The sequence below is a fragment of the Oncorhynchus tshawytscha genome, linkage group LG24 (genome assembly GCF_018296145.1).
Source record: "Oncorhynchus tshawytscha isolate Ot180627B linkage group LG24, Otsh_v2.0, whole genome shotgun sequence".
Classification (NCBI taxonomy): domain Eukaryota; kingdom Metazoa; phylum Chordata; class Actinopteri; order Salmoniformes; family Salmonidae; genus Oncorhynchus; species Oncorhynchus tshawytscha.
Window position 1 is genome coordinate 18948998 of NC_056452.1, and position 21583 is coordinate 18970580.

General features: G+C 45.1%; 1 protein-coding gene across 4 annotated transcripts; it reads left to right on the forward strand.

Moving 5' to 3' along the window:
• Positions 1-695: 695 nt before the first annotated feature.
• Positions 696-21216, forward strand: LOC112223490 (arginase-1). Of its 4 annotated transcripts, none has more exons than XM_042305467.1 (15): positions 696-843; positions 948-1527; positions 1674-1841; positions 5218-5371; positions 5523-5678; positions 5965-6070; positions 14831-15646; positions 16494-16676; positions 16840-16912; positions 19163-19337; positions 19467-19626; positions 20235-20329; positions 20429-20533; positions 20661-20797; positions 20888-21216. In XM_042305467.1, exons 8-15 carry the CDS (start codon positions 16569-16571, stop codon positions 21049-21051), a joined length of 1017 nt encoding a protein of 338 aa, XP_042161401.1. In that variant the 5' UTR covers positions 696-843; positions 948-1527; positions 1674-1841; positions 5218-5371; positions 5523-5678; positions 5965-6070; positions 14831-15646; positions 16494-16568; the 3' UTR covers positions 21052-21216. The 4 variants fall into 4 exon arrangements, with proteins under 4 accessions (XP_042161401.1, XP_042161400.1, XP_042161399.1 ...); XM_042305466.1 differs by having other exon boundaries at positions 948-1114; positions 1251-1527; positions 14831-16676; XM_042305465.1 differs by having other exon boundaries at positions 948-1114; positions 1423-1527; positions 14831-16676.
• Positions 21217-21583: the final 367 nt, after the last annotated feature.

Below are 21583 nucleotides of genomic sequence, written 5' to 3' on the forward strand. Positions count from 1 at the left end.
GAGTTTCAGAAGAAAGTTGTTTGTTTCTGGCCATTTTGAGCCTGTAATTGAACCCACAAATGTGGATGCTCCAGATACTCAACTCGTCTAAAGAAGGCCAGTTTTATTGCTTCTTTAATCAGGACAAAAGTTTTCAGCTGTGCAAACATAATTGCAGAAGGGTTTTCTAATGATCAATTAGCCTTTTTAAAATGATGAACTTGTATTAGCTAACACAACGTGTCATTGGAACACAGGAGTGATGGTTGCTGATTAAAAATAAAAAATCAGCCTTTTCCAGCTACAATAGTCATTTACAACATTAATAATGTCTACACTGTATTTCTGATCAATTTGATGTTATTTTAATGGACAAAAAATGTGCTTTTTAAAAAAACAAGGACATTTCTAAGTGACCCCAAACTTTTGAACGTGTATGTGTGTATATATGAAGGCGGTGGCCAGCACTCTGAAGGCCCTCGCTATCCCACAACTACCCAGGTACACAGACTACATTTCTGTGTTTACAGTAGATACAGGCAGCACAGTTCAGACCAGTGCATTTGGCAGCTCAATTACTCATATTTCCTATTTTCCTACAAACACTTGAATAGAACTTGTCAGGTTGCCCCCAAAATATTGACACATAATACACCGTAGGTATACTAGTCACTGTTGGTGACCGTAGTCTCCTTCCCCTCCTCCTGTTTTGTCAGGCTGATGCCGGCAGTGCTGCAGACTCTAGACATCACCTCTTTCCTCTCTGCTAATGAGATCTACATGCTGAGTGCCGTCACAGCCCTGCAACACGTCACTGAGACCCTGCCTCACTTCATCACCCGGGACAATAGGACACCGCTACAGGTAACGTCTACTATCCCAGAACACAAACATCCTTCTGTTTTTGTTTTTTTACATAATACTTCTAATGGAACGTGTTATACTGAAATTATGTGCGGGTGTAACAGCGTAATGTGACTTGACTGAGGCGGGTGGCAGAGAAGGCCGCCACCACCACCCCACATCTGGCCGTGTGACTGGCCTCCCTCAGGACCACCGTGGCCACCAAGGTTTCCTCCCAGGATCCTGCTGTCAACCCTCGAAAAAGTACTAGAATAAGATGGACTCCAAACAGGTATGTGGTGCCTAACCTACAGTAGCCTATGTGATATGTAAGGATGGAGTAAATACATAATGGATAAGATGTTCACACTGTGTGGTCATGTAAGGTATTGATTTGGTACAATTATGAGTGTTTCATTTTCACACAGCCAGCTTGATCCCCTGATGGGCATCTTGAAAGAGCACATTGGTCACATGCAGAAGGATCAGCTGACCTCCCACCAATCAGAGCTCACGTACTTCTTGATTTCTCTGTCCCATGAATTGATGACCGTTGGTACGAAAGACATCGCTTTGTTTTGACTGCTGTTTGTTTTGCAGGGTGATCTGGAGAAGACTAAGGAGATGGAGCGTGATCTGATTGACTGTCTCCTGGCCTTTGTCATAAAGCTGTTTGAAGTCTCCTTCAGGCCACTGTTCTTCAAAGTAAGAGTCCTTATGATCCCAACTACCTTAGACGTTATGTATGCTGTTTTTTTTCTTTGACGGTAAGCTGATTCCCAACAGCCGTAGCTCACAGTTTAACTGCAACTTTCATTTGCTAGAGACTTTTTTTTAAACTTCCAATGCAGGTCTTTGATTGGGTCATGACTGAGAGCGCAGCCAAGGACCACCTGCTGACCCTCTACCGCCTGTCGGACAGCATCACAGACTGGCTCTAGTCCCTAGGGGCTTTCCATCCTGTTCGCTGGTCAAGCCCTTCTCTGACTTGCTCTGCCAGACCAACATCACTAAAACAGGTGGGTCTCCGCTCTCTCTCCTGTGTGGTTACACACTCTCTGTTAATCTACGAGCTCTAAAAAGGGTCTGGATTAGTTTGGCTTCGCTGTAAAACAAGTCATGCTTGATGGGGATTTTCCAGGTTCACTGCTGGTTCTTAATAACAAATGTGAAGGATAAACGCAAGGCAATGTTTTTAGCTCACTTTTTTTAATTTCACCTTTTATTTAACCAGGTAGGCTAGTTGAACAAGTTCTCATTTACAACTGCGACCTGGCCAAGATAAAGCAAAGCAGTGTGACACAGACAACAACACAGAGTTACGCATGGAGTAAACAATAAACAAGCCAATAACACAATAAACAGGTCAATGACACAGTAGAAAAAAAGAAAGTCTATATACAGTGTGTGCAAAAGGCATGAGAAGGTAGGCAATAAATAGGCCATAGTAGTGAATAATTACAATTTAGCAGAATAACACTGGAGTGATAAATGAGCAGATGATGATGTGCAAGTTGAGATACTGGTGTGCCAAAGAGCAGAAAAGTAAATAAGAACAGTATGGAAATGAGGTTGGTAGATTGGGTGGGCTATTTACAGATGGACTATGTACAGCTGCATCGATCGGTTAGCTGATGTTTAAAGTTGGTGAGGGAAATATAAGCGATTTTTGCAATTCGTTCCAGTCACTGGCAGCAGAGAACTGGAAGGAAAGGCGACCAAATGAGGTGTTGTTTTTGGGGATGATCAGTGAGATATACCTGCTGGAACGTATGCTACTGGTGGGTGTGGTTATCGTGACCAGTGAACTGAGATAAGGCGGAGCTTTACCTAGCATAGACTCATAGATGACCTAGAGCTAGTGGGTCTGGCGACGAATATGTAGCGAGGGCCAGCCGACTGGAGCATACAGGTTGTAGTGGTGGGTGGTATAAGATGATTTGGTAACAAAACGGATGGCAATGTGATAGACTGCATCCAGTTTCCAGGATAGTCAGTTTTACTAGGGTAAGTTTGGCGGCGTGAGTGAAGGAGGTTTTGTTGTGAAATAGAAAGCCGATTCTAGATTTGATTTTGGATTGGAGATGTTTAATATGAGTCTGGAAGGAGAGTTTACAGTCAAGCCAGACACCTAGGTATTTATAGTTGTCCACATATTCTAGGTCAGAACCGCCCAGGGTGGTGATGCTAGTTGGGCGGGCAGGTGCGGGCAGCGAACGGTTGAAAAGCATGCATTTGGTTTTACTAGCGCTTAAGAACAGTTGGAGGCCACGGAAGGAGTGTTGTATGGCATTGAAGCTCGTTTGGAGGTTAGTTAGCACAGTGTCCAAGGAAGGGCCAGAAGTATACAGAATGGTGTCGTCTGCGTAGAGGGGGATCAGGGAATCACCCGCAGCAAGAGCAACATCATTGACAGATACAGAGAAAAGAGTCAGCCCGAGAATTGAACCCTGTGACACCCACATAGACTGCCAGAGGTCCGGACAACAGGCCCTCCGAGTTGACACATTGAACTCTGTCTGCAAAGTAGTTGGTGAACCAGGCGAGGCAGTCATTAGAGAAACCAAGGCTATTGAGTCTGCCGATAAGAATACAGTGATTGACAGAGTCGAAAGCCTTGGCCAGGTCGATGAAGACTGCTGCACAGTACTGTCTTTTATCGATGGCGGTTATGATATCGTTCAGTACCTTGAGCGTGGCTGAGGTGCACCCGTGACCGGCTCGGAAACCAGATTGCACAGCAGAGAAGGTACGGTGAGATTCGAAATGGTCAGTGATCTGTATATTAACTTGGCATTTGAAGACTTTAGAGAGGCTGGGCAGGATAGATATAGGTCTATAGCAGTTTGGGTATAGAGTGTCACCCCCTTTGAAGAGGGGGATGACCGTGGTAGCTTTCCAATCTTTAGGGATTTTGGACATTTCGAAAGAGAGGTTGAACAGGCTGGTAATAGGGGTTGCAACAATGGCGGCGGATAGTTTTAGAAAGAGAGGGTCCAGATTGTCTAGCCCAGCTGATTTGTACGGGTCCAGGTTTTGCAGCTCTTTCAGAGCATCTGCTATCTGGATTTGGGTGAAGGAGGAGCTGGGGCGGCTCGGGCGAGTAGCTGCGGGGGGGCGGAGCTGTTGGCCGGGGTTGGAGTAGCCAGGAGGAAAGCATGGCCAGCCGTAGAGAAATGCTTATTGAAATGTTCGATTATCATGGAATAATAGGTGGTGACCGTGTTACCTAGCCTCAGTGCAGTGGGCAGCTGGGAGGAGGTGCTCTTGTTCTCCATGGACTTTACAGTGTCCCAAAACGTTTTGGAGTTAGAGCTACAGGATGCAAATTTCTGCTTGAAAAAGCTAGTCTTAGCTTTCCTGACTGACTGCGTGTATTGGTTCCTGACTTCCCTAAACAGTTGCATATCATGGGGACTATTCGATGCTATTGCGGTCCGCCACAGGATGTTTTTGTGCTGGTCAAGGGCAGTCCGGTCTGGAGTGAACCAAGGGCTATATCTGTTATTAGTTCTGTATTTTTTTTAAGATGGTGAGGAAATTACTTTTAAAGAACAACCAAGCATCCTCTACTGACAGGATGAGGTCAATATCGTTCCAGGATACCCGGGCCTGAAAAAAAGCCTGCGCGCAGAAGTGTTTTAGGGTGTGTTTGACAGTGGTGAGGGGTGGTCATTTGACCGTGGATACAGGCAATGAGGCAGTGATCACTGAGATCCTGATTGAAAACAGCAGAGGTATATTTGGAGGGCAAGTTGGTCAGGATAATATCAATGAGGGTGCCCATATTTAGGATTGTACCTGGTGGGTTCCTTGATGATTTGTGTGAGATTGAGGGCATCTAGCTTAGATTGTAGGACTGTCGGGGTGTTAAGCATATCCCAGTTTAGGTCACCTAACAGAACGAACTCTGAAGCTAGATGGGGGGCGATCAATTCACATATGGTGTCCAGGGCACAGCTGTGAGTGGAGGGGCGTCGATAACAGGCGGCAACAGTGAGAGACTTATTTCTGGAGAGGTTAATTTTTAAAATTAGAAGTTCGAACAGTTTGGTTATAGACCTGGAAAGTATGACAGAACTTTGCAGGCAATCTCTGCAGTAGATTTTAACTCCTCCCCCTTTGGCAGTTATACCTTGACAGAAAATGTTGTAGTTGGGTATGGAAAGCTCAGAATTTTGGTGGCCTTCCTAAGCCAGGATTCAGACACGGCAAGGACATCAGGGTTGGCGGAGTGTGCTAAAGCAGTGAGTAAAACAAACTTAGGGAGAAGGCTTCTGATGTTAGCATGCATGAAACCAAGGCTTTTTCGATCACAGAAGTCAACAAATGAGGGTGCCTGGGGACACGCTGGGCCTGAGTTTACCTCCATCATGCATTCCTTCCCTCATTCAGACGAAGCCTTCTTTGACACAGAGGACAACATTGAGAAGAGCTGCCGCTGCTGGAGTACATACTGGACTGCCTCCATAAGATCTGCCTGTACGACACAAAGCACTTCGTCAGCACGGAGAGCGCCAATGCCCTCATGACCCCTCTGGTCGATCAGGTCAGCCTCACTTCTCCCTCATATTACTTTTAATAAAGAACTCATCCACAAAAATGGCCACCATTACAACAGAGACTTCCTAATATGGGTGCCTTACACATGTCCCAATGCTCTAATCTGTTCTTGTGATCCCCTATTACCCCCCGTATAGTTGAACACCCTAGGTGGAGAAGAGGTTTACCATACCAGAGTCACCAAGCACCTGGTGCTGTGCGTGGGCCACTTCTGCTTTGCCGTAGTAGACGACACTCGGTGGTAGACCCTCAACTACAAGATCCTGCTGAAGACACGACACAGCTCGGCCAAGGTGAGATATCTGGGACATGAGAAGGCTTTGAGAATTGCTCTTTGCTAAGAAGCTTTTAAAAAATAAATAATAATAATTTGAATTTAAAATAATTGCAGTAAGGTACTTATGTTACCCAGAAATTATTTGATATTGAGATACAAACATCTGCATTGGACCTTTTAAGACCACGATTAGCTGGTGTGTTAGAGCTGGATCGGCACAAAAACCCACCTGCAGCTCTCCAGGACCAGGAGTGATCATCCAGTGACTGTATTGTCGTCGTCGCCCCCGCCCCCCCCGTCAGGTGCGTTTCTCTACCCTGCTGATGCTGCTGGGGCTGCCTAACTAATCCGAGGGAGGACTACATGGTCCTCCTGCCAGGGACTGCCCCCTTCCTGAACTCATGGAGGGTAGGTTGACTGTCATAACTTGTACACAACCTGTTTTCTATCTCTGCTGTTGTACTGTTTTGTAATGTTAGCATATTAATACCTGTCTGCCTGTTTATCCATCTTTTTTTCTGTGCAACATCGTTTCATTCCACTTCAACAGATGTGGAAAACTTCTTCAAATGGGCATATTGTATTATGATCTGTAGCTATAATGTGATAGCAAACGGTTGCTGGCACATTTTTTTTATTTTGCTTGTAGCGTAGCTAAAAAGGAGCGTTGCTCATAATGTATGGTTTGGCAGAATGCAAACCTCCCTCTAATGTGCCTCCAAGGTGGGTGAAGAAATGGGATAATAGCAGGGTTGGGTAATGGAAGCTACGTATGGATGTGTTTAGGGTAGTTAGTGAAAGCTTTGTTGGTCGATGGCCACCATTTTGTGAAAGAATGGCACTGGAGGAGATGGCTTCCGTTTTAAGGGCTCCTAACCGATTGTGCTATTTGTTGTTTTTCACATTTGTAACTTATTTTGTACATAATGTTTCTGCCACCATCTCTTATGCCCGAAAAGAGCTTCTGGATATCAGAACAGCGACAACTCACCTCAAACTTTTTTTTTAACAAGTCGGACGTGAAGGATTTACTCCAGATACCCGACCATGCCCAAATCCCCGTCATTCCTATTGTTGGGTTCTGAGAATATGAAAATATACTTATACATGTCACTGATGGAGTGCTGAGGTTTAGAGAGCCTACACCAGAAGTGAATGGTTATAGGAGGAAGGTATATAGTGTGCAATTAAGCTTGGAATGTGTTGAGTGCAGGGAAGCGATTACATGTGGCAGGCATTGATAAGGGGAGAGAGCCATGGATTAGTGATAGAGGGGGGTTGAGGTCAGGTCACCTTAAGGGAGAAATAAAAGTTTATGGCCCGTATCACTAGTGTCCTGCCTAACAGTAAAGAACGATGTTTGTACAGATGGGTAGGAGGAGAGGAAGGGTTAAATATCACTGCTTGTGTGAAATGTTTTTGTCTAATGCAGCTGTATTGATCCGCTGGGAAGAATAAACTCGGTTAAGCTTTCATAATGTCTGAGTTTTTTACACTGAGAATTAGAACCTAACAGTATGAAGAAAAGACGCCGATATAAAATCAAATCAAATCAAATTTTATTTGTCACATACACATGGTTAGCAGATGTTAATGCGAGTGTAGCGAAATGCTTGTGCTTCTAGTTCCGACAATGCAGTAATAACCAACAAGTAATCTAACAATTCCAAAACTACTGTCTTATACACAGTGTAAGGGGATAAAGAATATGTACATAAGGATATATGAATGAGTGATGGTACAGAGCAGCATAGGCAAGATACAGTAGATGGTATCGAGTACAGTATATACATATGAGATGAGTATGTAAACAAAGTGGCGTAGTTAAAGTGGCTAGTGATACATGTATTACATAAGGATACAGTCGATGATATAGAGTACAGTATATACGTATGCATATGAGATGAATAATGTAGGGTAAGTAACATTATATAAGGTAGCATTGTTTAAAGTGGCTAGTGATATATTTACATCATTTCCCATCAATTCCCATTATTAAAGTGGCTGGAGTTGAGTCAGTGTCAGTGTGTTGGCAGCAGCCACTCAATGTTAGTGGTGGCTGTTTAACAGTCTGATGGCCTTGAGATAGAAGCTGTTTTTCAGTCTCTCGGTCCCAGCTTTGATGCACCTGTACTGACCTCGCCTTCTGGATGATAGCGGGGTGAACAGGCAGTGGCTCGGGTGGTTGATGTCCTTGATGATCTTTATGGCCTTCCTGTAACATCGGGTGGTGTAGGTGTCCTGGAGGGCAGGTAGTTTGCCCCCGGTGATGCGTTGTGCAGACCTCACTACCCTCTGGAGAGCCTTACGGTTGAGGGCGGAGCAGTTGCCGTACCAGGCGGTGATACAGCCCGCCAGGATGCTCTCGATTGTGCATCTGTAGAAGTTTGAGTGCTTTTGGTGACGAGACGAATTTCTTCAGCCTCCTGAGGTTGTAGAGGCGCTGCTGCGCCTTCTTCACGATGCTGTCTGTGTGAGTGGACCAATTCAGTTGTCTGTGATGTGTATGCCGAGGAACTTAAAACTTGCTACCCTCTCCACTACTGTTCCATCGATGTGGATGGGGGGGTGTTCCCTCTGCTGTTTCCTGAAGTCCACAATCATCTCCTTAGTTTTGTTGACGTTGAGTGTGAGGTTATTTTCCTGACACCACACTCCGAGGGCCCTCACCTCCTCCCTGTAGGCCGTCTCGTCGTTGTTGGTAATCAAGCCTACCACTGTTGTGTCGTCCGCAAACTTGATGATTGAGTTGGAGCGTGCGTGGCCACGCAGTCGTGGGTGAACAGGGAGTACAGGAGAGGGCTCAGAACGCACCCTTGTGGGGCCCCAGTGTTGAGGATCAGCGGGGAGGAGATGTTGTTGCCTACCCTCACCACCTGGGGGCGGCCCGTCAGGAAGTCCAGTACCCAGTTGCACAGGGCGGGGTCGAGACCCAGGGTCTCGAGCTTGATGACGAGCTTGGAGGGTACTATGGTGTTGAATGCCGAGCTGTAGTCGATGAACAGATGTAGGTCCAGGTGCCTTGTGAGAATTTGTCGGCGAGTAGGTAACCCGCCTCTCATCCGTCCTATTGGCCAATGTACAATCATTGGAGAATAAACTGGATGAGCTCCATTCAAGACTATCCTACCAACAGGACATTAACTGTAATGTCTTATGTTTCACCGAGTCTTGGCTGAACGACGACACGGATAATATACAGTTGGCTGGTTTTTCTGTGCATCGGCAAGACAACAGCTGCCTCCTGTGTCTATTTGCTTATAACAGCTGGTGCACAAAATCAAATATTAAGGAAGTCTCAAGGCTTTGCTCGCCTGAGGTAGAGTATCTCATTATAAGCTATAGACCACACTGTTTATCTATATTTTTCGTAACTGTCTATTTACCACCACAAACCAATGCTGGCACTCAGACTGTATAAGGCCATAAGCATACAAGAAAATGCTCATCCAGAGGCGGTGCTCCTAGTGGCCGGGAACTTTAATGCAGGCAAACTCCGTTTCTACCAGCATGTCACATGTGCAACCAGAGGGGAAAAAAACTCTAGACCACCTTTACTCCACACACAGAGATGTGTACAAAGCTCTCACTCACCCTCTATTTGGCAAATCTGACCATTCTATTTTATTGATTCCTGCTTACAAGCAAAAACTAAAGCATGAAGCAACAGTGACTCACTCAATATGAAAGTGGTCAAATGACCAGATTCTAAGCTACAGGACTGTTTTGCTAGCACAAACTGGAATATGATCCGGGACTCATCCTGAGGATACCATATGTCACCGGCTTCATCAATAAGTGCATCCCCAACCAGAAGCCATGGATTACAGGCAACATCCACACTGAGCTAAAGGGTAGAGCTGCCGCTTTCAAGGAGCGGAACTCTAACCTGGATGCTTATAAGAAATCCTGCTATGCCCTCAGATGAACCATCAAACAGGCAAAGTGTAAATACAGAACTAAGATTGAATCCTACTACACCGGCTCCTATGCTCGTCAGATGTGGCAGGGCTTGCAAACTATCAGACTACAAAGGGGAGTCCAGCCACGAGCTGCCCAGTGACACAAGCCTACCAGATGAGCGAAATGACTGCTATGTGCGCTTCGAGGCAAGCAACACTGAATCATGCATGAGCGCACCAGCTGTTCCGGACAACTGTGTGATCACGCTCGCTGTAGCCAATGTGAGTAAGACCTTTTAAAAAGGTCAACATTGTAAGAATATTTTGAAGATGAATACACAATGCAGAGGACGAGAGTACTAATGGTCAATAGGGAATTGTCACTGTAAATAGTTGGTCTTCAGTTGAACAGCTGTTTAGAATCTGTGGAATGTCAGTCCTGTACTCAGAGCGATGTGAGCCACGTTTTCATTGGTCTGTACATTGAGTCTGGAGCAGTATACTTGTTATTTGGCCATTGGCCCAGTTGTACTGCAAGGACTTCTGATTGGTCAACCCCAGGCTAGGGGGTTAGAAATGTCATCCTGTTCCTTTGTTCTGTGGAGAAAAGCTGAGGACAGGGGAGACTGAACATCTATCTCCCAGCATAACATCTATGATTTGTCCTTCTCAAATCTACTTTTCTCTCATTTGCTTTGGGGTTGGTTATTGAATAACATCAACTGCTAACCATTCACTAGGCCGCAGGGCCAGGCGGATTACCAGAACGTGTACATGTTTCAAGCAGAACACTATAGTCCCTGTGCCCAAGAACACCAAGGTAACCTGCCTAAATGACTACTGACCCGTAGCACTCACGTCTGTAGCCATGAAGTGCTTTGAAAGGCTGGTCATGGCTCACATCAACACCATCATCTCAGAAACCCTAGACCCACTCCAATTTGCATACCGCCCCAACAGATCCACAGATGACGCAATCTCTATTGCACTCAACACTGCCCTTTCTCACCTGGACAAAAGGAACACCTACCTGAGAATGCTGTTCATTGACTACAGCTCAGTGTTCAACACCATAGTGCCCTCAACTCATCACTGAGCTAAGGACCCTGGGACTAAATACCTCCCTGTGTAACTGGATCCTGGACTTCCTGATGGGCTGCCCCCAGGTGGTAAGGGTAGGCAACAACACATCTGCCAAGCTGATCCTCAAGAAATTCCACAAATTACTTTTTACAAGGCACACCTGTTAATTGAAATGCATTCCAGGTGATGACCTCATAAAGCTGGTTGAATGCCAAGTGTCCAAAGCTGTCATCAAGGCAAAGGTTGGCTACTTTGTACTTCCGGCGCCGACAGAGATGGCCGCCTCGCTTCGCGTTCCTAGGAAACTATGCAGTTTTTTGTTTTTTTACGTGTTATTTCTTACACTAGTACCCCAGGTCATCTTAGGTTTCTTTACATACAGCCGAGAAGAACTACTGAATATAAGATCAGCGTCAACTCACCATCAGTACGACCAAGAATATGTTTTTCGCGATGCGGATCCTGTGTTCTGCCTTACAACCAGTGTAACCGAGTGGATCACATGCAGCGACCAAAAAAAAAACGACTCAGAAAAAGAGGGAAACGAAGCGGTCTTCTGGTCAGACTCCGGAGACGGGCACATCGTGCACCACTCCCTAGCATTCTTCTTGCCAATGTCCAGTCTCTTGACAACAAGGTTGATGAAATCCGAGCAAGGGTAGCATTCCAGAGGGACATCAGAGACTGTAACGTTCTTTGCTTCACGGAAACATGGCTAACTGGAGAGACGCAATCCGAGCGGTGCAGCCAGCGGGTTTCTCCACGCATCGCGCCGACAGAAACAAACATCTTTCTGGTAAGAAGACGGGCGGGGGCGTATGTCTTATGGCCAACGTGACATGGTGTGATGAAAGAAACATACAGGAACTCAAATCCTTCTGTTCACCTGATTTAGAATTCCTCACAATCAAATGTAGACCGCATTATCTACCAAGAGAATTCTCTTCGATTATAATCACAGCCGTATATATCCCCCCAAGCAGACACATCGATGGCTCTGAACGAACTTTATTTAACTCTCTGCAAACTGGAAACGATTTATCCAGAGGCTGCATTCATTGTAGCTGGGGATTTTAACAAGGCTAATCTGAAAACAAGACTCCCTAAATTTTATCAGCATATCGATTGCGCAACCAGGGGTGGAAAGACCCTGGATCATTGTTACTCTAACTTCCGCGACGCATATAAGGCCCTGCCCCGCCCCCTTTCGGAAAAGCTGACCACGACTCCATTTTGTTGATCCCTGCCTACAGACAGAAACTAAAACAAGAAGCTCCCACGCTGAGGTCTGTCCAACGCTGGTCCGACCAAGCTGACTCCACACTCCAAGACTGCTTCCATCACGTGGACTGGGAGATGTTTCGTATTGCGTCAGACAACAACATTGACGAATACGCTGATACGGTGTGCGAGTTCATTAGAACGTGCGTTGAAGATGTCGTTCCCATAGCAACGATTAAAACATTCCCTAACCAGAAACCGTGGATTGATGGCAGCATTCGTGTGAAACTGAAGGCACGAACCACTGCTTTTAATCAGGGCAAGGTGTCTGGTAACATGACTGAATACAAACAGTGCAGCTATTCCCTCCGCAAGGCTATCAAACAAGCTAAGCGCCAGTACAGAGACAAAGTAGAATCTCAATTCAACGGCTCAGACACAAGAGGTATGTGGCAGGGTCTACAGTCAATCACGGACTACAGGAAGAAACCCAGCCCAGTCACGGACCAGGATGTCTTGCTCCCAGGCAGACTAAATAACTTTTTTGCCCGCTTTGAGGACAATACAGTGCCACTGACACGGCCTGCAACGGAAACATGCGGTCTCTCCTTCACTGCAGCCGAAGTGAGTAAGACATTTAAACGTGTTAACCCTCGCAAGGCTGCAGGCCCAGACGGCATCCCCAGCCGCGCCCTCAGAGCATGCGCAGACCAGCTGGCCGGTGTGTTTACGGACATATTCAATCAATCCCTATACCAGTCTGCTGTTCCCACATGCTTCAAGAGGGCCACCATTGTTCCTGTTCCCAAGAAAGCTAAGGTAACTGAGCTAAACGACTACCGCCCCGTAGCACTCACATCCGTCATCATGAAGTGCTTTGAGAGACTAGTCAAGGACCATATCACCTCCACCCTACCTGACACCCTTGACCCACTCCAATTTGCTTACCGCCCAAATAGGTCCACAGACGATGCAATCTCAACCACACTGCACACTGCCCTAACCCATCTGGACAAGAGGAATACCTATGTGAGAATGCTGTTCATCGACTACAGCTCGGCATTCAACACCATAGTACCCTCCAAGCTCGTCATCAAGCTCGAGACCCTGGGTCTCGACCCCGCCCTGTGCAACTGGGTACTGGACTTCCTGACGGGCCGCCCCCAGGTGGTGAGGGTAGGCAACAACATCTCCTCCCCGCTGATCCTCAACACTGGGGCCCCACAAGGGTGCGTTCTGAGCCCTCTCCTGTACTCCCTGTTCACCCACGACTGCGTGGCCATGCACGCCTCCAACTCAATCATCAAGTTTGCGGACGACACAACAGTGGTAGGCTTGATTACCAACAACGACGAGACGGCCTACAGGGAGGAGGTGAGGGCCCTCGGAGTGTGGTGTCAGGAAAATAACCTCACACTCAACGTCAACAAAACTAAGGAGATGATTGTGGACTTCAGGAAACAGCAGAGGGAACACCCCCATCCACATCGATGGAACAGTAGTGGAGAGGGTAGCAAGTTTTAAGTTCCTCGGCATACACATCACAGACAAACTGAATTGGTCCACTCACACAGACAGCATCGTGAGGAAGGCGCAGCAGCGCCTCTTCAACCTCAGGAGGCTGAAGAAATTCGGCTTGTCACCAAAAGCACTCACAAACTTCTACAGATGCACAATCGAGAGCATCCTGGCGGGCTGTATCACCGCCTGGTATGGCAACTGCACCGCCCTCAACCGTAAGGCTCTCCAGAGGGTAGTGAGGTCTGCACAACGCATCACCGGGGGCAAACTACCTGCCCTCCAGGACACCTACACCACCCGATGCTACAGGAAGGCCATAAAGATCATCAAGGACATCAACCACCCGAGCCACTGCCTGTTCACCCCGCTGCCATCCAGAAGGCGAGGTCAGTACAGGTGCATCAAAGCTGGGACCGAGAGACTGAAAAACAGCTTCTATCTCAAGGCCATCAGACTGTTAAACAGCCACCACTAACATTGAGTGGCTACTGCCAACACACTGTCAATGACACTGACTCTACTCCAGCCACTTTAATCATGGAATTGATGGGAAATGATGTAAATGTATCGCTAGCCACTTTAAACAATGCTACCTTATATAATGTTACTTACCCTACATTGTTCATCTCATATGCATACGTTGATACTGTACTCTATATCATCGACTGCATCCTTATGTAATACATGTATCACTAGCCACTTTAACTATGCCACTTGGTTTACATACTTATCTCATATGTATATACTGTACTCGATATCATCTACTGTATCTTGCCTATGCTGCTCTGTACCATCACTCATTCATATATCCTTATGCTTATGTACATATTCTTTATCCCCTCACACTGTGTATGACAGTAGTTTTTTTTGGAATTGTTAGTTAGATTACTTGCTCGTTATTACTGCATTGTCGGAACTAGAAGCACAAGCATTTCGCTACACTCGCATTAACATCTGCTAACCATGTGTATGTGACAAATAAAATTTGATTTGATTTGAAGAATCTCAAATGTAAAATAGATTTGGATTCGTTTAACACTTTTTTTTAATGGTTACTACAGTGTTATTTCATAGTTTTGATGTAATCACTATTATTCTACAAAGTAGAAAATAGTAACAATAAAGAAACCCTTGAGTTTTGACTGGTTCTGTACATATCACCTAATTGCCTCAACTAACCTTTACTCCCACACTGACGTGGTACCAGTACCAAGTCATATATATATATATCTCCTTGTTATTTTATTGTTGGTCTTTTATTTTTAACTTTAGTTTATTTAGTAAATATTTTTAAATGCATTTTTTGCAAAAAATTTTAACTTGTAAGTAAGCATTTCACGATAAGGTCTACTACACCTGTTGTATTCGGTGCATGTGACAACATTTGATTTGATCTCCTCCCTGCATACCACTCGCTGTATGTGTGTTTTCTGCGTTACAGACAAATGCGAGAAGGTGGAGCATCAAGTCCAGAAGATCATCCACGAGATGGAGAACATTTTGGGAGAGCCTCTTCTGAGTTATTTATCATCTGCATCCCACTCCCCACCTCTTGACCACCAAACAAGGGCCCAGATTGGCCCCTAGCCCACTATGTAGTCCCCCTCCATCAGAAGCCTGAGCCTCAGCCCCTGTCCCCAGTTTAGCCATTATCTGTTTCCCAGAACCATGTGTCAACCCTGCCTCAATCATTCATATCGATATCTGGTACATGTAGGATAGAACTCAAGCAATAGGATAATAAACGGTTAGCCAAAGATGTATCATGTGGGAATGAGAATAGGAATATATTGATATTTTTTGTTATTTCTGTTTTCCCATAATGAAAATCTTTTTATGGCAACTATTTAACTCATGCCATTTTCATACAATCTAACAAAACCAAATGGTGTAGGGTTGGAGGAGCGCGTTGTGGTTGGAGGAGAACACTTACATTTTGTCAAGGCGAAGATGGGTGGCCGAGACCGAGGCGAGTGGACTTTTCAGGTTTGGATGGAGTCCCGGAAAAATAGTGTGGTACGCCATACGGTTAAAACATGTGCCTATGACAATTAATACAACATGCCCAAAAAACTATAGGCTATTACAGCAGTTCAGCCGCATTTACATTTTGTGAATTGACTGGATGCTGGGTGGTATATACGCTCCAAATTGCGTTGTGGTTGGAGGAGAACACTTACATTTTGTCAAGGCGAAGATGGGTGACAAAGTCCACCGAGGCGAGTGTACTTTCGGGTTTGGATGCTGAAATAATTTTGTGAGTGGACATTTGTTAATAATTTTGTGAGTGGACGAACGTACGCGGGTAGCCTACAGGAGCGCATTTGTTAATAAGCGATTGTTTGACAATCAGATGAAAACATTGACTGATTGGGTTTATGCCACATTAAAAAGCATAGGCGGCGTGTCCATAAGGCTAGGATAAGCTAAGATTTCCCTAAAGTAAATTGAATTGCCAAAGTTATATAGCCTAACTAGCTTTCTCCTGTCTATACAGAAATAAACAAATTCGTTCTAACGGCCACTAAACCAGAAAGCATAATTTGGCCACAGAGGCTAATTAGCCTCTTTAAATATATAGCTTTTCTTATATATTATTTGTCACATGCGCGGAATTCAACTGGTGTGGATTGTTTTAGTCGGAATGTCCGCAATTGGGGCAGCGGGCGCTGCAAATCCCAAAATAGGTGATTGTTGAGTTGCGACTGTAGGTGAAAAGCAGAGATCCAGCCAGGCATATCGCAATATTTAAAAATACAATCACTGAAAAACTGGAAAGCAAATGGTTATTGCTGTAAATGTATTACTTTTAGTTATCAAAACTCTTAGGCTACTGTTCGCTCAATTCAGTTATCTTATTGACACCAGCAGAGAAGATCGGCCATATGCCGAACGCTAAATACAAGGCGGAATATTAGGTTATGCAATTTTTAATTCTGAGTGGAACAAAGCCGCTAACCCTTGATGATACTGGGGCGGTGCCGAAACTTTTACCTCTAGACGTGGCCCGTTACAGCGGACATAGGCTCCCAGTTGGGTTTAGGCTACTGTATCACGCTCAAGCCGGTGTGTCGTCACACTGATGGTGTGCCTTTTGATTTCAGTGAACAATTTGATAGTGCAAGCAACTGCTGCGCAGCTCTCCTGTGCTCCTGTACAGTGTGTCCCGACACAGGATAATGGTCCTTATAAAGAGCTCGAGAGGATTACAACTCGCCTTCCGAATTTATAAGCGAAGTCATCATCACTCAATTGGAATTATTGGAGCGCCTTTTTCAAAAGGACAGGTGTGTACTGTAGGTAATTTATTATAGTCTATTGATAGGTATACCATTCGATATGTTATCGAATAGGCTTAATATACTACCGTTCAGATACAATAAACTATACATTTGTGATATATTATGTGTTGCTATAATACACAGTCCTATTAATCTATATATATTGCAGCCGAGGGATGGTGTGGAGAAAGGACCGGACCTCATTCGCTCCGCCGGATTGGTGGAAAAGCTCAGAGCGCAAGGTGACGTACTGATATTGCGTTTTACACTCATTCTGTGATATAGGCTATAAGTAGCTACAGTGCAGAAAGGAAGATATTTGCGCTGAATAAAATTGTGAAAATAGATCATGTACAGTGAAGGGAATCTGTTTACAATCTGTTTTCTGTAAGTTATTGATTTGATCAAATGAGTAAGTGATCTCTCTAAGATCAGTCTCCAGATATCTAACATTTTGTTTTACTTGGCTTGGCAGAAGTGTTGAGATAAATAATTTAACATATTGGGGATCAGTTTGAAACCTGGTGTCAAATGACAATAGCATTTACACGAGCGAACAGCATGATTGACTTTCCATGGCCGCATTCAATTCAGAGGAGGCTGGTGGGAGGAACTATAGAAGGACGGGCTCATTGTCATGGCTGGAATGGAGCGAATGCGTCAAACAAATAAAATAAATAATGTCACATGCGTGACTTACTGTGAAATGCTTACTTACAAGTCTTTAACCAGCAATGAAGTTTTAAGAAAAATAAGAGTAAAGAAAAGTTTTTTGTTAAAGTAACACAATTAAATAACAATAACGAGGCTATATACAGGGGTACCTGTATCGAGTCAATGTAGGGGTTTCCATATGTTTGATGTGTTTTCCATATGTTTGACGTATTTGATACAGATCCATAAACTCCATTCCAGCCATTACAATGAGCTCATCCTTCTATAGCTCCTCACACAAGCCTACTTAGGTTCAATTCCAGGGCAGTTCTGAACCATAGGCTAGGGTACAAAGAGAATCCTTTTGGGGAAAAATACACCTGAACTTAAACTTGAGATCATGACCAGGATATCACCGAACAGGAGTGGTGTCCTTTGGAAAGACTACCAGTGAGACTGACCTGTCCTCGGAAGTGTTTAGTCATGAGAAGTCTTCCTGGGAAGGTGTGAGAGGGACTGAGGGATCTGTGTGATCCAAGTGGATTAACATGTAAGCAAGATCTGTCTGTCTGTGTCCCCGTGTCAGCTTCTGCCCATGTGTGTGTTCACGTAAGATCAGAGACATCCTAGGCACCCTCTCTGTTTTATTCATGGAACACAGCACAAGGGATCTGATAGGCCTAGCTCTCCTGACCTTGCATAACTCCCCCTTCCATGAGTGTGTGTGTGTGTGTGTGTGTGTTTGGGTTATGACAATGGTAGCCTCCTGCACACAGTATGCATGCCAGTGAAAGTGTGCTCACTCACTCACCCACCAGCAACAGTTGAGGGCACTTTGGGGGGGACAAGTGCTCTGTCAATGCTTAGCCTGTCTGTGTGCTCCACAGAGAGAATATCAGACAGACATCTCAACCAGTAACATAGTAACAAACACAGTAAAATAAGTAATTTATTTAAACTTTGAGAGAGCTCATTTGCATTGGCAAAATGGGGAGGATTCAACATTTTGCATCTAGGCAAAATGGAGGAGTGGTTTTACATTGCGAATCAGCTTAGAGGCAAGGATTAGGTCAGGGGTATTCAACTCTGACAGGCCTGGGCAACCCGGGGGCCTGATTGGGGTCACACTTGTGCCCCAGTCCCAGCTAACACACCTGACTACAATAATCAACTAATCATGATCTTCAGTTTAGAATGCAATTATTTTAAATCAGCTGTGTTTGCTAGGGATTGGGGTAAAGTGTGACAACAATCAGGCCCCCGGGGCCTGGAATTGCACAGGCCTGCCCTACGCGGTCCAGAGCCTGCTGGTTTTCTTTTCTACCTGCTAATTAATTGCACACTCCTGGTGTTCCAGGTCTAACTCAGTCCCTGATTAGAGGGGAAGAATGAAAAAGCAGTGGAACTGGCTTCCAGGTCCAGAGTTGAGTTTGAGGGGACTTTGTTATAACATGTACATCACATGTCAAACTCATTCTACTGAGGGCCGAGTGGCTGCGGGTGTTTCGCTCTTTGCTTGTACTTAATTGATGAATTAAGGTCACTAAATTAGTAAGGACCTCCCCTCATCTAGTTGCCTAGGTCTTAGTTGTAAGGAAAAACCAAACCGGCAGACACTAGGCCCTCCATGGAATGAGTTTGATATGATGTACATGAATGGTACATTGTAATTACTATGGTGATCCATTGATACCTTATTAATGAGAGTGTGTGGCTTTTCTTTTCAAAGTGATGCATTGAGAGCTCCTTGATTCATTTTGACACTAGATTACTGTAAGTGCATTGACTAATACATTTCCTTCAGTGACTGTTGTGTTGCTCAATCTCATCCTCCGCAGGCTGTGCAGTCAAAGACTATGGCAACGTGACGTTTGAGGAGGTGGCCAACGATGAGCCCATAGGCAATGTGAAGAGACCCAGAGCGGTGGGCAGCGCCAACCAACGTCTGTCTGCTGCCGTCCACGCCGTGAAGAATGACGGATACACCTGTGTGATGCTGGGAGGAGACCACAGGTGTGTGTGTCATATCCACTCATATTAGAGCAAGAGCCCAGTGTCAACAACCAGCCAAAATTCACAGGATTGTGGGCAGGGTGTTTTTCCTGACTATATGATATGGAATTCACTCATGATTGTGTCCAGTTTGGCGATAGGCTCGATCCAGGGGCATGCAGCAGCTAAGAAGGACCTCAGTGTGGTATGGGTGGACGCCCATGCAGACATCAACACACCCCTGACCTCCCCTACAGGCAATATCCACGGACAGCCCATGTCCTACCTCATCCATGAGCTGCACTCCAAGGTCATCTCTCTATCCTTCTCTCTCTCCTCCTATTCCCCCCAAAGGCATCCCCAAGTTTTAATATTTCAAATACTGTACCAAAAAACATGTGGTTGTTTTGCCCTGCAACAGAGTTGAAAATGTTAGATCAGCCACACCTTGGTATTCGCAATACCAGTATTTACACAGTTGGGCAATGTCAGTTAGTTTTGAGGATTTACTGGAAGACTTCCTCTTCCTGTGCATGTCTTTGATCATCATACATTTTTTAGGAACTGATTATGAAATGAAAAATGTTGATAAGAGATTAGTCATATCAGTTATGTTTACATTTTAGGTGGTGACAGTGTATATCTTTTTAATTTAACCTTTTATTTAACTAGACAAGTCAGTTAAGAACAAATTCTTATTTACAATGATGGCCTAACGGGGAACAGGTGGGTTAACTGCCTTGTTACGGGGCAGAACGACACATTTTTACCTTGTCAGTTCGGGGATTCGATCCAGCAACCTTTTCGGTTACTGGCCCAATGCTCTAACCACTAGGCTGACTACCTGCCCCAGAATTCTACATGGGTGTGAGCTACAGTTCTAGATGTGAACTTGTCTCCTTTTCTTTGATTGATTAGATTCCAGTTCTGCCCAACTTCTCCTGGATAAAGCCATGTGTATCAGCCAAAGACATAGTCTACATTGGCTTGAGAGACGTGGATCCAGAAGAGCAGTATGTTTTTGCCTGTCATTCTGACTCATACATCGTATTATATAACCTTGCACTACATCCATTTGTTTACTGAAGAATTAAAAACTCTTCCATTTGTAGCCATATCCTGACATTGCTGGGTATCAAAGGTTACTCCATGACAGAGGTGGATCGCCTTGGAATATCCAAAGTGATGGAGGAGACATGTGACTACATCTTCTCAAAGTATAACCGCAACAATTTTGTTGTTTATTAATGGTAGACTACACCGGACACTGATAAATCAATGTGAATATTGGGCATTGACGTGTTCTGATGGCAAAACACTGATTTTAATGAATTGATTTAACAGGGTGAAGAAGCCCATCCACCTGAGCTATGACATCGATGCCCTGGACCCATCCATCTCCCCGGCCACAGGAACACCAGTAGTGGGAGGGCTGACCTACAGAGAGGGAGTCTACATCACAGAGCACATCTGTCAGACAGGTGAGCGATCTCACACACACAGTAGAGGCTGCTCCAATGTAGTGTCTGTGGTCAGTCAGGTGTGTGTTGAGCTGCGTTTTGTCTCCACAGGGATGCTGTCTGCAGTGGACATGGTGGAGGTGAATCCAAAGAGAGGCAAGACAGAGGATGAGATCAGCTCAACGGTCAACGCTGCAGTAGATCTGATACGTGGCTGCTTCGGAAGGCTCCGGGAGGGAAACCACCCTGCAGACTACAAGATGCCCCTGCCTTGAGCTGCCAACTACCACAGAGCCTTCGATGACAGTGAAGGGCTGTGGCCAGCACCACCTTTCTGCACTTCAAAGTCATCTTGACTCTTTTTCTGTAATCCAGTTAACAAATTGCCCTTTGTATCAAATCATGGAGAGATTAAAATAGATACCATATTATTTTTTTCAGAACTGCTTCAGGGTTTGGTTGGTATTAATATTGTACCCGAGGTAATATAGGAATACTTCTGCAGTTCCAGTCAATCGAGTCTGGTCTGGACAAATGTCACACAAACACTGTATTCTCCAGTGAACACTTATTTATTTAGAAAACATGAATCTCACATGTACAACATCTGGCCACACATCCCATTATTACATTTCAAATAAAATAAGGACTGCACCTTGGAGCAGAGGAGGCAGGTGGAAGGATATAGGAGGATGGGCTCCCGTTGTTTCCATTCCAGACATTGTAACGAGCCGTCCTATCGCCTCCCACCAGCCTCTTCTGCTTTGGAGTGTATGTAGCCACATTCTCTAAACAGATTTCCCAGGG

What these genes read in the sequence shown, in the direction of transcription:
- LOC112223490 (XM_042305463.1), top strand. Translation starts at nt 16,569, where the DNA reads ATGGTCCTTATAAAGAGCTCGAGAGGATTACAACTCGCCTTCCGAATT. An exon ending in CGCCTTTTTCAAAAGGACAG is followed by an intron (nt 16,677 to 16,839) that starts GTGTGTACTGTA and finishes TATATATTGCAG; the next exon opens with CCGAGGGATGGTGTGGAGAA. An exon ending in TGTGACTACATCTTCTCAAA is followed by an intron (nt 20,534 to 20,660) that starts GTATAACCGCAA and finishes TTGATTTAACAG; the next exon opens with GGTGAAGAAGCCCATCCACC.